This window comes from Carassius carassius, chromosome 44, assembly GCF_963082965.1.
Source record: "Carassius carassius chromosome 44, fCarCar2.1, whole genome shotgun sequence".
In the NCBI taxonomy this organism is placed as follows: Eukaryota; Metazoa; Chordata; class Actinopteri; order Cypriniformes; family Cyprinidae; genus Carassius; species Carassius carassius.
In genome coordinates this window covers 25,411,972-25,428,109 of record NC_081798.1, presented here as the reverse complement: position 1 = coordinate 25,428,109, position 16,138 = coordinate 25,411,972, and the positions used below count along the sequence as shown (strand labels likewise).

Sequence of the window (16,138 nt, the reverse complement as noted above, 5' to 3'; positions counted from 1 at the left end):
TTGCTTGTTGACGCGTAAACGCGAACAAACAGTGCGTGTTGACGCGGTCAAAAATCACGTGTTTCGTTTAAAGAAAATTGGCACCGTCGGCGTTCCATACTATGGAGCGTTCTATTGAGTTTCACCTCTTGGGCTTCTATACTCTTTGCCTCAACTACGTGGCTAGGGGCAGGACAGATGTCATGTGAACAATACGGCCGCGTTTAGCTAATACCGGTGTTTGCGAATAAGTTTTGCAAAAGAAAAAAATAAATTTGCTTTTTGCAAACAAAAATTAAGAATTGCAAAACATAAATGAATTCTTAATTTTTGTTTGCAAAAAGCAAATTTCATTTTTTTCGTTTGCAAAACTTTATTTTCTTTTGCAAAACGTATTTTTTTTTGCGTATATATACGGCGTTAAATTGACTAGATAGGAAACAATCACATCTTAATATCATGTAAGAAATATATACTAGAAAGGCAAGAGTTCAAGAATCAGCTACGGGAAATAGGTATATTAGAATATAATGTTAAAAATATAGTAACATATGGAAATAATGACCAAGGACGGAGATATTTGTTTAATTTTCTAAGGAGAACTGGACTGCAAAGACGAGTTTAAATAAAAATTGAGTAAGCTAGAGTGAGACAACAGATGGCAGTAATGCAACACTATGGATGCCAACTGCCGTAAAAATCCAATGAAGAAGAAGAAGAAGACGAGCGTGTGACGCCATCGCGTTGTTTGTCACTCAGTCGCTGTACGTGTCGAGGACGCATTGATTCAGATCCAGGCCTTCTTACAACAGACGGGATATTCACATCTTATGGTAATAAAGTGAACTTAATGTTTATGGAATGAGGAGAAATAATATATAGATATATATGATGAAGAAATTACCAGTAACGTTAGCCATGACGCAGTGAGCGAGATCAGCGCAGAAGATTTAAACACGTCACGATCAGAGCGATTGATAACGGACTTTTGAGTCTGTGTTACAGCAGTATTATCGCGTAATAATGAGAATAATGTGTGAGTGTTTGTGTTTAAACTGCTGACAGTGCTTCAGCTGCGTGTTTGTTTGTGAAGTCGGTCAAACCAAATATGGTGCTTTCTCTGTAACGTCACTTTCGTTACGCCGCTGCTGGTGAAGATTTGTTTAACGCTAGCTTTTACTTTCACTCTTCGTGGGGAAGTTCGGTGTTGATCTCTCGATGTTCGGAGTTAAATACTTCTGATTTAGACACGAATATAAAGTCTCCGAGGCCCAGTGTGTAGTAAACACATCGTCATTTGCTCCGTTTATTTCAGAAGTGTAATGGTGACCGATGATTGTGTAACTGTGGTTAGATGAGGCCAAAGGTTAAACAGAACCATTTACCTTTGATTAACATCGTCGTCATGTTGGCACTACGTCATGTTTCAAAGTGAACATTCCGAATGGCATAATTTCCTGCTATCCTTTCATAGCAATAAATAAATAAATAAATGTGACCTTTAACACAATGTTTTGATTTGATTTAATTTATTCTTAGTCTTACCTAAAATGTCCTTGTTAGTTTTTTTTCTGTCATATTTAGTCAACCGTTTCCTTGTTTTCTTGATCAAGTTCATTCAGAGGAACCTTGTACCTCAAGCTTTAACTTAAACATTAACCATGGTTTATTGAAGTAAAAGTGTAGTATCTATGTTTGTTTGGTGTGTTGATTATGATTTGTATGACCACAGTTTTACTACAAATACCGTAGTTAAACTATGTTTACTGTAGCAAAATCATGGCTAATTTTTGGTTACCATGGTTTAATTTTTAGTAACCATATTTATATATTTTTTTGTAGTTTACCCATGCTTAATTTTCGTAAAAGATAGGCACTAAAGCAGTGTTTCATATTCTCTCACCGTTTATGAAATATTTTGAAGATGGAATGTTGCCTACGTTTTATGGTAACTATATATAAATTATATGTAAAATATAGGCTAACTATCATCCTAAGGTGAAACGTATGTTAAGATGCATTATCTTTTAAAAATTTAGAATAGATTTTAGTACAGAAGTTTTTAGTGAATCATGATTTGTTCATGGAAACATTTGTATGCAGGTCTCACACAAAGATTTGTGTGTGCATTATTGAGTCTTAATGAGTGAGTCATTGAATCACTTATTCAACTGATTCATCCAAAACAGCCAGTTTATTCAGGAAAGATGGCTTCATGAATGGCTGATAGAATCATTTGTTCGGGATGAGGATTCATTCAGAAACGAATCCCCAGTGTTTGTAGTTCAGAGAAGTGCAGTGGCTCTCTTGGGGATTTGTTCGGAGCGGTTTTCATTGAAACAGAGCACAAACAGACAATACTGTACAGTGGTCGACTGATATTGTTTTTTTGACAGCCGATGCTGATATCTTGGAAAGCAGGGTGGCCGATATAATAATAATAATTCTTTTTTATTAATATTTGAATTTGAAATCAATTTACAATGGATTAAGAAAATTGTAAAATAAACATATTCTACTTTAGCTGACAAAGAATTTTTCACAGGAAAAGGAAGTAAACACTGTAACCAACAGGGCACTAAGTATTCTGTGACGTTTGTGTGCATTGGGAATTATATTTTTCAGATAAAGCCAGGGTCACTCATTTTACAAACAGCACACAGAGAAAATGACATGAATATGACAGTGGGCATATGCATAAAGCACTGCATAATTTGAATTCATGAGTTTTTAGTATTCAACTCACACAGACAGACTGTCACACAGAGAACACACGATCATGCAGATCACATACACACTTCACAAGATCTCACAGCTGTTTGCATGGTTTGTGAAATTAAATGTTCATTAGTCATTCAAAGATTTGTTTACGAGACGGCAAACGAGAAAGTATTATAATGTTTGCCTATTACTAATAATATAAACGCAATCGCTATAATACTTTCTGTATACATTAATTCCTTTGTTTAGGCCATCCTTAAAAATATTTTGGTTTGCAGTAACAGTAAAAAAAAAAATTATAAAAGGGTCGGTAGGTCGGTCTATATTTTTTTTTTCAAGTTTCTATGTAAAAAAAAAAAAGTACAATTTTTGTGATGGTGATGACGTAGGTATGAATTTAAACAAATTAGCATATCGTGACGTCACTGACTGGGTCTTCAACCCGTGCCTTCTGGCGCATCATTGCAAACCTCATTTTGATGCAGGCTATATAGACCACAAACAAATTAAAATCTTTGTCAAAAACATGTTTATTGCATGAATTTCAGGTGAGAAGGAAAAAAATGAGGTACTGTTTTACTTGCATCCAACGCTAGGTATCAATGCAACCTACAAATGAGAGACCGTTTACTTCGCTTTCTTGGGTTGTCACTTTTGTGAAAAAAATCCTGTTTGATTTGAGAGACAAGTGTTCATTGAATCGATTGTAAAATCGATTTTGCATGTCTAAAGTTTTATACTGCAAAAAACACCAAATATAGGTAAATCCACGGACAACAGGCAGGAGGAATGTAAAGCCCAATATATTGGTAAAGACCAATATTTCTGATGATTTATTGGCGTAAAGTTACGTGCACAATGACAAACAGGAGTGCAACATTCTCGAATAACAATAAGCAGAGTGGACTGCCGTAATAATGCAAAACAACAACAAAACATTGCATAGGCGATTCTAGCCCGAATCTGTATCTGTATGCATGAGACTGTCTGAATACCGGCAGAATTCACATTTCTGTTGTAAAAAGAGAAACATTGTGCAGAAGTATTATTTGCTGTTATGCATGTATCCGAAGCTGCAGCTGCTGTGATGCATGTTCCAAAAAAAAAAATACGTACTCCGAGAGAAGGTCGTTAAAATCATTTTCTTATTTTCGATTTCGAAACTTGTGTTGGTTGGTCCAATCGATTCGTGCAATAGCTTTTCGAACTTGAAGTGATAGTCGACACGGTCACAGTTTTAGACTAGATGTGAGAAGGGATGGGAAAAGATCTGGGCACAGTTTTTCCAGAACTTCGTGCCAAGTTAAAGCGGTGTTGAGCTGTTTTTGTGCATTTTTTAGATGTATTATGGTGCCCGAATCCGTATGACTTTGAACAGTGACCGCGAACATTTAGTTTACTGCAGCCGCAGCCATCGTTATCAAGCGCGAACCGTTGACTCTGACAGTGAGTGAGAGTATGAGACGAAGCGAACGCACAGGACACAGTGTGACATCCGTTAACCAATAGTGTAAACATAGATTACGTCACGTTGTTTTTTTTGTTTTTTTAAAGAAAGAACGTAGCCTTAGTTTGTATGTAGACCTTGGCAATTTATATATAAGTAATTTTACAATACTTACTAAAATATAATTAATACTATTTTATTGCTTTTGTATTAGTTGTTTGCAGCGTAAAAAATTAAAAATTGGTCAGCCTTAACGGGAATGTACAACCAGCAAGTCGGTCGGACTAAAAGCAAAAAAATAAAAATAAATAAAATTGAGTCGGTCCTAAATTGACAGGGTAGGTCGGGTTACGGCAAACAAGAATATTTTTAAGGATGGCCTTAACCGTTCTGTCTGATTATTAATCATCGTCGAAAAGCAGAAAAACTTGGCGGCTGATGCTGCTATTTAAAAAATGCCAAATATCGGCCGATACATTGGCCTTGGCGATATATCAGTCGAACCACTAATACTTATCTACAAAGTAACTTAATGTTAACTTTAAGTTTAGTGAACTGGTTTTAGAATATTAAAATCTCTTCGTATTTGTGCTGATATTCAGGAAAAAACAGCACTCTTGCTTGTGATATTGCTTAAATAAATTGTATGTTATAATTAGTCTATAAAAAACAAAACAATCATACTGAGGCATTTCTTTGCACCCATTTCTCGAGTTTTGGAGGGCATTTTTATAAGTTTTAATGGCATTTTCCCCCTAAGACCGTTATTTTCTGACCCTGTTTTCCTAGTCCAGATATACTACTGTAAAAGTAATGCATTACAATATTGCATTAGACTACTCCTTAAATAAGTAACTTATTAGGTTACTTAGTTACTTTTAATGGAGAGTTATGCATTACTTTTTATATATGGCTTAGGCTTAGGCCCTTAGGCTTGCTTATTTGTTTTTAATATAAAAAGTTCTGTTGTTGTCAAATATAAAAGCCCCGGGCTGAATGAAAGGTAGATTCACCTCTGTACAGTAGAACACAGGAGAAGAAAGTTCAACACTCTTCAGCAAGACAAAAATGAAGCACAAATGCTAGTTTATCTAAAGTATCTTTTATTTCTTATTAGTGTGGTTGAATTGAATCATTGAAGGTGAGCAGCAAGACATCAGTTAATAAAATAACTGCATATTTAACTATTGCAGGTTTGTGTCATATTCTGTGTTTGCATTTGACTGTTTTTATTCATTTTAAGGAACACTGAATGTGTTTTGGTACAGTGTTTGAGTAAATGTATGTTCACGATGTTACTGTAGTTAAATATGTTCACACGATTTTCTCATCATTAGGACAGGAGAGCTGTCAGTCAGTGCATGGGAAAACAAAGTAACTCAGATATTTTCTTAAATTAAAAAGGAATGCGTTACTTTACTAATTACTTGAAAAAAGTAATCTGATTATATAACTCACTTTACTTGTAATGCGTTACTCCCAACACTGGTACTGACTTCCATTTGTTATTTTTTCCATACTATGGAAGTTAATGGCTACCGTAGCTTGTGAGGCTAGTATGAATATTGCTTTGGTGTAGCTGATGCTCACTGCTCTTAGAGAACAGGACCATTTGATTGGTTCTGATGGATTTAGGGTTAGTGACGTTCATCTCTTCTGTTTTCTGTGTCTTCTTGTAGGTGGTTTCCTGAGATCACTAAAGCAGCAGAAAAATGAACATGTTTGATCGCAGCATCAACTTTGATGCTCTCTTAAAGTTTTCTCAAATGTAAGTGTGTTTTGATTACCTCTGTAATTGTTACATGTGTACAGGTCTGTATGATATTCATGATGCCCATGGTTCTGATTTTGTAATAGATTGTAACGAAAGGATAGGGATGTAACAATATCAAAATCTTACAATACAATATTCAATGCGATATTTAAAAAGACAAATGAGGAATTGGGAAAAAATGAAAATGTTATACATTTTAAAGGTTAATTATTCTATCTAATGCACTTTGAGAGTTAAAAATTAAGAGCTCCAACCAGGGCTTAAAAAAAATAAATAATTTGGTTCCCTCCGAGCAAAATCGATATTTGAATGTTTCTGTTCCTGTGTTCCTCATTTATTATTATCATTTCGAAACTGATTAATACCGGTTAATTGTTTGTTTGTTTTTTCAGCTTTTTCTTTGCTTATACTACTACTACTACTACTACTACTAATAATAATAATACTACATGTAGTACAGCATTTTCTTTATACAAAAAAAAAAAAGGAGAATCTGGTATCTTAACCTGCTGCGCTTAATCGTAGCCTTTTCTAGATTTTGGCCAAATGTAGCCTACTAAACAAAATAAAAAAATTTGTCAATGCTTTAAAGATATTAAAGTATTTTTTCAAGATATTTAAAAATGTTTGCAACACTACTCGTATAAAATTACATTTTGAGAGGAAAAAAAACATAGGCTTAATCGTGTATATGCTCACATCACACTTTATGATTACGTTCAGAAATAATGTAGGCTAAAATGTCAGAAAAGTAAAATGTTTCCAAACATAATAAACACAGCTGAAGTTCCCTTCTCTGCACAACAAATCCTCTAAAGTTAAGTCAATTTAAATGTTTAAGCGATATAAACGTCAAGCCAAAAACAAATGAATTTAAGGTGAAACTGATGCCTACCTCTCATTCAGCACAAATCCAAATGTTTTCATATTAATCTTGATGGAGCGATAGCCAACGCTGGCATACAGATAGAAACAAGACAAAGAAAAAAAGAAAGAAAACTACTTTCTGCCATCTCGTTTTCCTTTCCATTAACTTTGGATCATGTCACAGTAAACCCAAAACAAATATAATTTAAAAACTTTTATTTTGCCCAGAAGATCTATCGTTTCATATTGTCATGTGACCAAGATATCGAGATATTGATCGTATCGGTTCATCCCTAGAATGGACTGATGTGTTGAAACGGTTGTGTGTGTGTGTGTGTGTGTGTGTGTGTGTGTGTCCAGCTCTCGCTCGACTCAGCAGCATCTGAAGAATGTCTACGCCAGTCTGGCTCTGTGCATGCTGGTGGCAGCCGCTGGCTCCTACATCTTCTTCATCACAAGAATGTTTCAGGTAACAGCTCTGTGCTTTACATTTCTCACTCCTAGTTGTCAAGGCTCGACAGTGCGAGCATTTCACTCGCATTTGTGGCTAAAAATAGATGCAAACTGAAAAGGAGCATGTGCGAATACAATTTCTTAAGCAGCCTAACTTACACAGTAGCTTATAACACACACAAAACATTTTTGTAAGGACCCGTTGGCTCTAAGCAAAAAAATCATAGGTGCCAAATTATTTTCTAGTGTTTTATTCATTTTTTTTTTACGTTTTAACATTTCAATTCATTTCAGTCGACTTTATCAGCATTATATCCATCTTGTAGATGACCTGGGAGCTAAGGTTCACTTGAAGTAGGAACTAAATATAGCAAAATGCTTCTCTTTTAGGGCTGTTTTATATTATTTATATGTTAGTAATCGAGTATTCTACCAAAAATTCCATCGATTAATCGAGTAATCGGATAAAATGTGTTTTTGCTTAATTAAAAGTGCAATATTAATTATGCAAGAGAAAATAAGACTCCTGGGTCTCTTAAAATGAACAACTAAGTTTCCTTTTTTAGAATTTTTTTATTTTTTAAAATGCATAGAATGCAATGCATACATCAAAAATAAACATTTCATTATTACCCATTGTTTCTCTGTCTGTGCTTGTACTGTGAACAATGACAATAAAGTTGACAGATGAATTAAGTGCATTTAAGTGCCATTCAGTTGGGGTTTTAAATAAAGCATTTTCTGAGATGCACATTAAACACATAAAACATTAATTTAATTTATCTTTTAATTATTGAAAATTAAGCAAACTTAACTTTTTGGTAAACAAAGGGGATTTACTATTAAAAATAAAACGGAGGAAATGTTGTGTGATTAAACCTTAAAAAAATAATGTTAGATTTTTTTTTGTAGTAGGCTATGTACATTCTGCTAGATAATAGTAAGTAATACATATCTGGCAAATACTTGATTTAAACTAAACCAGACTTTTATTTTGACGGGTTGACGTACCTTTACAGTCCTGTGTATGTGATGTGACGCTAGTTTTACTCAAATCAAACGGTCAAATGCTCATGAAGTGACTGTCAGAGCAGTTCTGGAGATGTTGTTCATGTGTTCACGTCTTATTTAGTGAGACAGCAGATGCTGAAATCACCGGAGCGTCACGCGCGCTTCAGTGTGTTTAACGAATGAAGACGCGCTTCTGCTCCATTCATTAACAGAGACACGCAGAACATGCAGGATTCATATTTAAATAGACTGCTCTGGCTTAATATTTACAGATATTAGTCCATAATATGCAATGACCTATTTTTGATTAATTCAAAATTACGTAAACGCGTTGTCACATTAAAAAAATCATTGCGAAAGAACCTGACGTGAGATTTAAAATAAATTAAAAGAGGCTTCGAGGCAGAGGATTTTGCCTCGATCATTTTTTGTAAGAGTTACTCGAGGAATCGTTTCAGCCCTATTCTCTTTATAGTTATTTTTCTAGCTGACTGATGAGCTTATGGACACCGATGGTTATACTGAGGTAAATGTATTGTTATGTGGCAATGTTTACAAGCTTTACATATTTTCCGCATTTTGACACAGAATGAGCAATCACATGAGACGTTTCAGTAAGTTTTACTGTAGCCGATTTCTTGGATGGGAAGTGCCCTTCCATGTTCTGTCCATTAACTGAAAACAGGCTAGACTAATCGATTTGGAAGATTTAAAAATCTATATTGTTCCTTAAAAATGAGAAAAGATTAATATTGATTACCATTTTTTATTAGAAGCAGAAACAGGCTGTTTTTGTGCATGCCTCTTTAAATGCAAATGAGCTGCTGCTCCCCTTTTCCAGAATAGTCAAGTCACCTTTATTTATTTAGTGCTTTTAACAATACAGATTGTGTCAAAGCAGCTTAACAGTATCAAAATAGGAAAATAGTGTGTCAGTAATGCAAAAGAACAATAGTAAACACAATTTTCAGTTAAAAGCAGTTCATCATTGAATTCAGTCATGTCATCATCCAGCTCAGTTCAGTTTAAACAGTATCTGTGCAATCAAGTCAAAGATATCACTGGATATTAAATGTTCCCAAATAAGCAAGCTAGAGGAACCGAAACTCCATCGGTGACAGAATGGAGTAAAAAAACCTTGGGAGAATCTTGAGGATCTCTGCCAGAAAACATCTGTTTGGTTTTGATTATCATGTCTATCTTGCTGAAATGGTGCTGAAATGTGTTTTAAAGCCATGTCTGTGTAAACTTCTGTGTAAATTATATCTCGATATTGTCAAAATTTTTACGATATTCGATATATATCTCGATATGTTTGCATTTGCATTTAAATAATAAAAAATAAAACATGATTTTCTTTTGCCCATTAAAAAAAAAAAAAAAAAACATTTAGATTAAACAGCTAATTTAAGCAGTTAAAAAATCTAGACCAAGAGATCACTTACTGCTTTTTATTAATGAATACATGTAGGCCTATATGTAACTGAAGCAGTGCAAATTAAGTAACAGTTACAGAAAGTGCATTCTGTCAACTTTTTAGTGCATGCAATTCACAATTTAAACTATGCAACTGGGATAAGTATTTTATTTAAATTTTTTTAACAAGTTTTTAAGCTAAGAACACAAGTCTGTCAACTGTCTGTGGTTTTAAGAGAAGCTCTGTGGCATGAAACTATGGTCCTACTGACACTAAAAACCCTCTTAGATGGGGAGCTAGTTGCTGAAGCACATAGCTATTTCTTATATATAAATATATATAAATGAATACCAAAGACTTTTGCATTCTCTCTGTCTATATTATGGAAACTGGTAAACATATCAGTGAAATTCCCCAATAGTAATTCCAAATGGCCATAGCCTATGTTTCTCTATTCAAACATCAGCGGTCGAGTAAGTGCATTTATTTTGCGATCACAAATGCAAACAATACAGTTGAGATCTCACGACAGAACACAGACCGGCTGAACGACGCTTTCATTAGATCGCTCAATTCCACCTTGTTAGTGTTTTCTGATTATCGTCAGCGGCTCTTCCGCAATGAGGAGTGAGCACGTGCGCATGGTTGCCAGATTGCTTAAAATAAGCAAACACCAGGAAGAAAATGTATCCTTGTAACAGTAAAGCTCTGACTCTGAGATTTAAACTCTTGGCAACCGCTATCATTAAAGCTCTCGTAGCAGAGGGGCGTAGAGCAGTCAGCAGTTACAGGTTCCTTTTTTGGACATTCGGCGCGTTCTTTTGGGAAAGTATGCTTGAATTTGAAATATTCGATATTCCCGATATATTCAAATTGTACATCGTCGTCAAAATTATTCCGATATTATCGCTAATATTCGATATATCGCCCAGCCCTAGTCTGCTATACGTTTTCCTGAGCGCACACACACAGAAAGCGTCTGTCACACAGCATAAGGCAACAACATAAAAGTGGGCATGAATACTTTCACAAGGGATTGAAGTAGAGCATATAATACTTCAGGACCTCGGCTAGTACACAGATTCTTGTAAAGCGGATCTCAAACACGCATTATCATTATATTGTCTTTCAGGGTGGGCTGACCATGATTGGATCACTGGCTATGATGATTTGGCTTGCCATGACCCCTCACAGCCCTCAGACTGAGAAGAAGAGGTTGGCCATCCTCGCTGCTTTTGCTTTCTTCACAGGTGAGCTGTTTATGCACTTTTTTTTTTTTTTTGCAACTTCATTTCCTAGATCATGTGTTTAAAACACTTAAGTCAACATGTCAATCTGTGCCTTAAACAGGTCTTGGACTCGGCCCGCTCATGGACTACGTCATAAGTGTCAACCCGAGGTAATATTCAAAAATGGCCATTTTGGGAAAATGTATAAACCTTCACCATTACATCCTTTTGTTTTTTCATGTAAATAGATTTGGTGAAATGTTTCATTGTATCACTTGCTCATCAACGGATGCTCTGCAGTGAATGGGTGCCACCCGAATGAGAGTCCAAACAGCTGATAAAAACATTACAATAATCCACAGCACTCCAGTCCATCAGTTAACATCTGGAGAAGACAAAAGATGAAACTAATCCAGCATTAAGACGTTTTTATCTCCAATACATACAGACTATAATCCATAACACTTCCTCCAGTGAAAAATTATGATGGATTTGTTTCAGCCTTTGTCTTCTCCAGATGTGAACTGGAGTGTTGTGGATCACTTGTGGATTATTGTGATGCTTTTATTAGCTGTCTGGACTCTCATTCTGACGGCACCCATTCACTGCCTACCTATAATAAATTTGGCTGGACAAATAAAAAACTTTTAATGTCAAGTTTAGCGAGTTAAGGGCTTTTGCCTTTGTAGGGCAGCATTGGTGAGTAAGTGATGGAGTGAAAATGGAATAAAACTCAGAAGAATAAGAAATTACTGTTGCTTCCCTGAAATGTTTAATTTCGTTGTGTGTCATGTACTGATTAAAGCTTTGACTGTACTCAGTGGCTCTGTGGAACTGCACATAATGATATTTTTCGACACATGGCAAATTATTGTATCCATTTGTATAGCATAATCCTGACTGCTTTCCTGGGCACCTCTGTCATCTTTACCTGCTTCACCCTGAGCGCCCTCTATGCACAGCGCAGAAGTTATCTCTTCTTGGGAGGTAAACATTGAAAAATCTGCCAGTCATGTTGGTCGTTGGTCATTGGTCATGTACAGTTGTTTGTGTCTTGACCTGTAACTTTGGTTTGGTTTATTTTTCCTCAAGGCACACTGATGTCAGCGCTGACTGTTCTTCTGCTCGTCTCGGTCTTCAATATGTTCTTCGCCTCAGAAATACTCTTTAAGGTACATGATGTGACTGTATGAAAGCAGGGGATGAAGTTGTGTGCTAGTTTGTGTAACAGTTTCTTTGTTTGTTGGTTTCAGGCTCATGTGTATCTGGGTCTGGTCGTCATGTGTGGCTTTGTGCTGTTTGACACACAGTTGATTATTGAGAAGGCAGAAATGGGAGACAAAGATTACATCTGGTAAGGCTTAGAGGTTTACTGTGTTTACATGTGTACCAATAATTATCATATATTGAAAGTTTTTAAAGTTATTGCTGAAAATTAATTTTATTCTTGCTAAATAACCATTTTAATATGCACTCGCTGAAATGCATTATGTGAAAGGACATGATATGAGAAGCAATGCTTTGGCTAACCCCATAGATACTCACTTAATGATTCTGGACGGAGATGATTTTATTGCACCCAGCCCCCCACAAAAAGACAATAAACAAACATAAGAACTGTATGGGTGCCGTCAGAATGAGTCCAAACAGCTGATAAAAACATCACTTCAAACCAAATGCAACACTGATGCTGTTTCTTGATGTTTAGTACTGTAAAGCTGCTTGCTTTAAAGCAGTCTTCTGCCTAAAGTGTTATAACAATATGACGTGGAGTGACTTTACTGTAGCGTCTGTAAACATGTAAATGTAAGAACAGCTTATGCATTTCCATGACCACATAGAAACCCAGGTGTTTTAAACTGCTTGACATGAGGACGATGTATTGTGTGAGTGTAAACTGGGTTAATATTGTTTTGGCTTTTTATAAATTAGGTTTAAACTTGTTTTAAATAGTCATAACTATAGTCTAACACTTGCCAATAAATACCCAATATCAGCCTATACTGATAAACTGAAGAAAATAAATCAAATATTGTGCATTTTTTATTATTATTATCTAAATCATTTTACACAAGTGCATTATATACTTAGAATTCTTGTTTGCTTCATCCTGTCCCATTTAATTGCATCTAAATCATATATTATTGATTTAAATTAAACATCCAAAGGTGGTACGTAATGAAAAAGGAATGCAAAGAGGCACTGTTTTTTGTTTGTACGCTTTAAGGCTTTTGTTTGTTCTTTGTTTTTAAATGAAGGCATTGTGTCGACCTCTTCCTGGACTTTGTGACCATCTTCAGAAAGCTTCTCATCATCCTCTCTATGAATGAGAAGGTATTTGAAACATCATAACTGCATCAGCTCTGTGCTGTCCATAACAGAATCATTATTTTTATCTGTTTTGTTCCATGAGTAACTTCTTTTATTATTTTTTAGGACAAGAAGAAGGAGAAGAAGTAATTGTCGTAAGCGTGAAAACATCTGTGAGCTGAATACGTGTCAGCAGCTTCATTATGAATCTGATTACATATAGTTTGATTATATTTTGTGATTTGATAGTCTTAATTTTATTTTTGAAATTTGGATATGTTGTCAAGCTGATGACCTAATGTTGTTTGACTGTAGATTTTGAAATCTTATTTAAAAGTTTAGGTTGGACTTTAATTTCTTTTACTTACTGCAACTCTTTGAGGCAGAAAATAGAGATCTGTAGAAAAGGAATCTCATGGGGTCTCGTAAAAAAATTTGATTTAATATTGTACATACAATAGAAACTTTTGAGTGTAATGCAGGTGTTACTGCTAGGTGATCGGAGACTTTCTTACCTATACTCTCAACAATATTAAATTGTGTATCATAAATACCTTCTAATCATAACTTAGTTGTGCTTCAGTAAACTGCTTTTTTTTGTTTATTGTGTTAATTCTTTTACTAATTTTTTTTTCCTAATTGCCAATGCACATTACATTGTTTTTGTAGCTGCTGGTGCCAATTTTGTTAATTTGGTTAAGTCTAACATTAATGCATTTATCAGTTATCACAGATGAGATTGTTTTATTCATGAATATTGTGCATCTTATGTCAATAAACGGTGCCACAGATTGCATTGGTTCTCTATATAATGACTAATATATTATACCTTCCGATGATTAATTTACATTGAGCATGCTTAATACTTCTGATGCTTGTAATCAGGGACCAGTTAAAAAGGCAGCCCTAGAAATAAAAAAAACTTTCTGCTTCCTATTGCAATCACAATTTTTGTCACAGATGAAATAAACAAGATGTAACTTTTGTCAGAAAAGCAGATGCTTTTATATGTAACAACCAAAAAAATGTATCATCCGATGGTTTATGAGCTGTTCATGTGCATTCTAATAATGGGGAGATAAACATGTCTGTGAAATCAGAGGGTTAGTTTTTTTGTACAAAAATAGCAAAAACTACGACTTTATTCAGATTTGTCTTCTCTTCCACTCGATGTAACGGGATAACCAGTTTAACAAATCGAACTGAATCATTTGAAACGGTTCGCATCTCCAATAAGCATTAATCCACAAATGACTTAAGATGTTAACTTTTTTAATGTGGCTGACACTCCCTCTGAGTTCAAACAAACCAATATCCCGGAGTAATTCATTTACTCATACAGTACACTGACTGAACTGCTGTGAAGAGAGAACATCTCGGTTACGTATGTAACCCTCGTTCCCTGAAGGAGGGAACGGAGACGTTACGGCAGAAAGAGACTGACGAATGGGGATCTCGCCTGAGAGCCCAATCACCTTCAAATGGTTACAAAACGAGCCAATGGTACACAGAGTACCTTGGTCTGCGGAATTTGCATCGCGAGCTCCGCCCCCCATAGTGGGTATATAAGGAGCAGCACGGCAACTCACATTCAAGTCTTCGCTGATGAGCCGAGCCCAGAGACCAAGCCGTTCAGCGGAACAGCGATGTGGCAAAGGGACGAGGGTTACATGCATAACTGAAGACGTTCCCTTTCAGTCGGTCACTTTCTATGTTACGTCAGAAAGAGACTGACGAATGGGGTCCCTTACAAAACGCTACATGACTGTCTTCCAGTGACCCGTGTGAGTGATAGCACCCTGTCATGAGGCCAGCACGAGTGAGGGCCTATAGCTAACACAGAATACCCTGGGTAGCATATTCCAGCTGGACGTATGCTAGCAGGCAGCCTGCTCGTAGGAGGACTTACAAAGGCAGGTATCAACCGAGAGGTGGTGATACACATGAACTCTGAGGTAAGTTTAAATGACAGAGCTGGCAAGGGGCTTGCCAAGGGAAAGACACATGCTATGAAAAGACTGTGGAAATACACACGTGGGTTTGCCCAGAAGGGGAATACCAACACATGGACGCACCTAGTCCCACCCAGGGCTGACCGAAAGGGCATGCATGCAAGTGCTGGACATCAACAGTGCTGGAGGAACCCAGGGTTCTGAACTGAGGAACTCACCTGAGGGGAATAGCACATGCATCCAGTCCGTGGAGTGGAATGGCGCTGCAAGTGGATTGACACCGAGCAGGTCCTTACTGGCCCGAAGGGGCGAGTACCCCAGTAGGACACGGGCTCTACACTGAGATTTTAATATCTTGCAAATGTGTTAGGTGTTGCCCAGCCCGCAGCTCTACAGATGTCTGTTAGTGAGGCGCCATGCACCAGCACCCAGGAGTAAGCTACACTCCTAGTTGAGTGAGCTCTCACCCCTAGCATGGCAGGTCTTGAGCCTGATAAGCCAGGACAATAGCATCCACTATCCAGTGGGATAACCTCTGCTTGGAGACAGCCTTTCCCTTCTGCTGGCCTCCATAACAAACAAAGAGCTGGTCTGAGGTCCTAAGGCACTGAGTTCTGTCCACATAAGTGGAGAGCGCACATACTAGACAGAGCAGCGCTAGGGCAGGGTCTGCCTCCTCCAGGGGCAGTGCTTGCAAGTTCACCACCTGATCCCTAAAGGAATGGTGGGAACTTTGGGCACGTACCCAGGCCGGGGTCTCAAGATAACGTGAGAGTTGGCCGGCCCAAATTCCAGGCACCCTTCATCAACTCAGTGGCGTAGCGCAAACTGCGTTGGCCCACCCGCAAGAGTGGAGGCGGGGCCCCTCACCGCATAATTAGATGGGTGATTCACCTTTTCATTCAAAATCGTGAATTAGTACTGTGGAATTTAATAGTATGTAATTATTTCGTATTTATTTATTAAGAACTTTTCACA

General features: G+C 36.7%; 1 protein-coding gene across 1 annotated transcript; it reads left to right on the top strand.

Annotated features, from left to right (window-relative positions):
• Positions 1–656: 656 nt before the first annotated feature.
• tegt (testis enhanced gene transcript (BAX inhibitor 1)) lies at positions 657–14,004 on the top strand. The gene is made up of 10 exons (XM_059537277.1): positions 657–812; positions 5,827–5,915; positions 7,149–7,257; positions 10,802–10,919; positions 11,020–11,068; positions 11,788–11,885; positions 11,991–12,070; positions 12,152–12,252; positions 13,157–13,232; positions 13,335–14,004. The coding sequence occupies exons 2-10, from the start codon at positions 5,860–5,862 to the stop codon at positions 13,356–13,358; spliced, it is 711 nt and encodes a 236-aa protein (XP_059393260.1). The 5' UTR covers positions 657–812; positions 5,827–5,859; the 3' UTR covers positions 13,359–14,004.
• Positions 14,005–16,138: the final 2,134 nt, after the last annotated feature.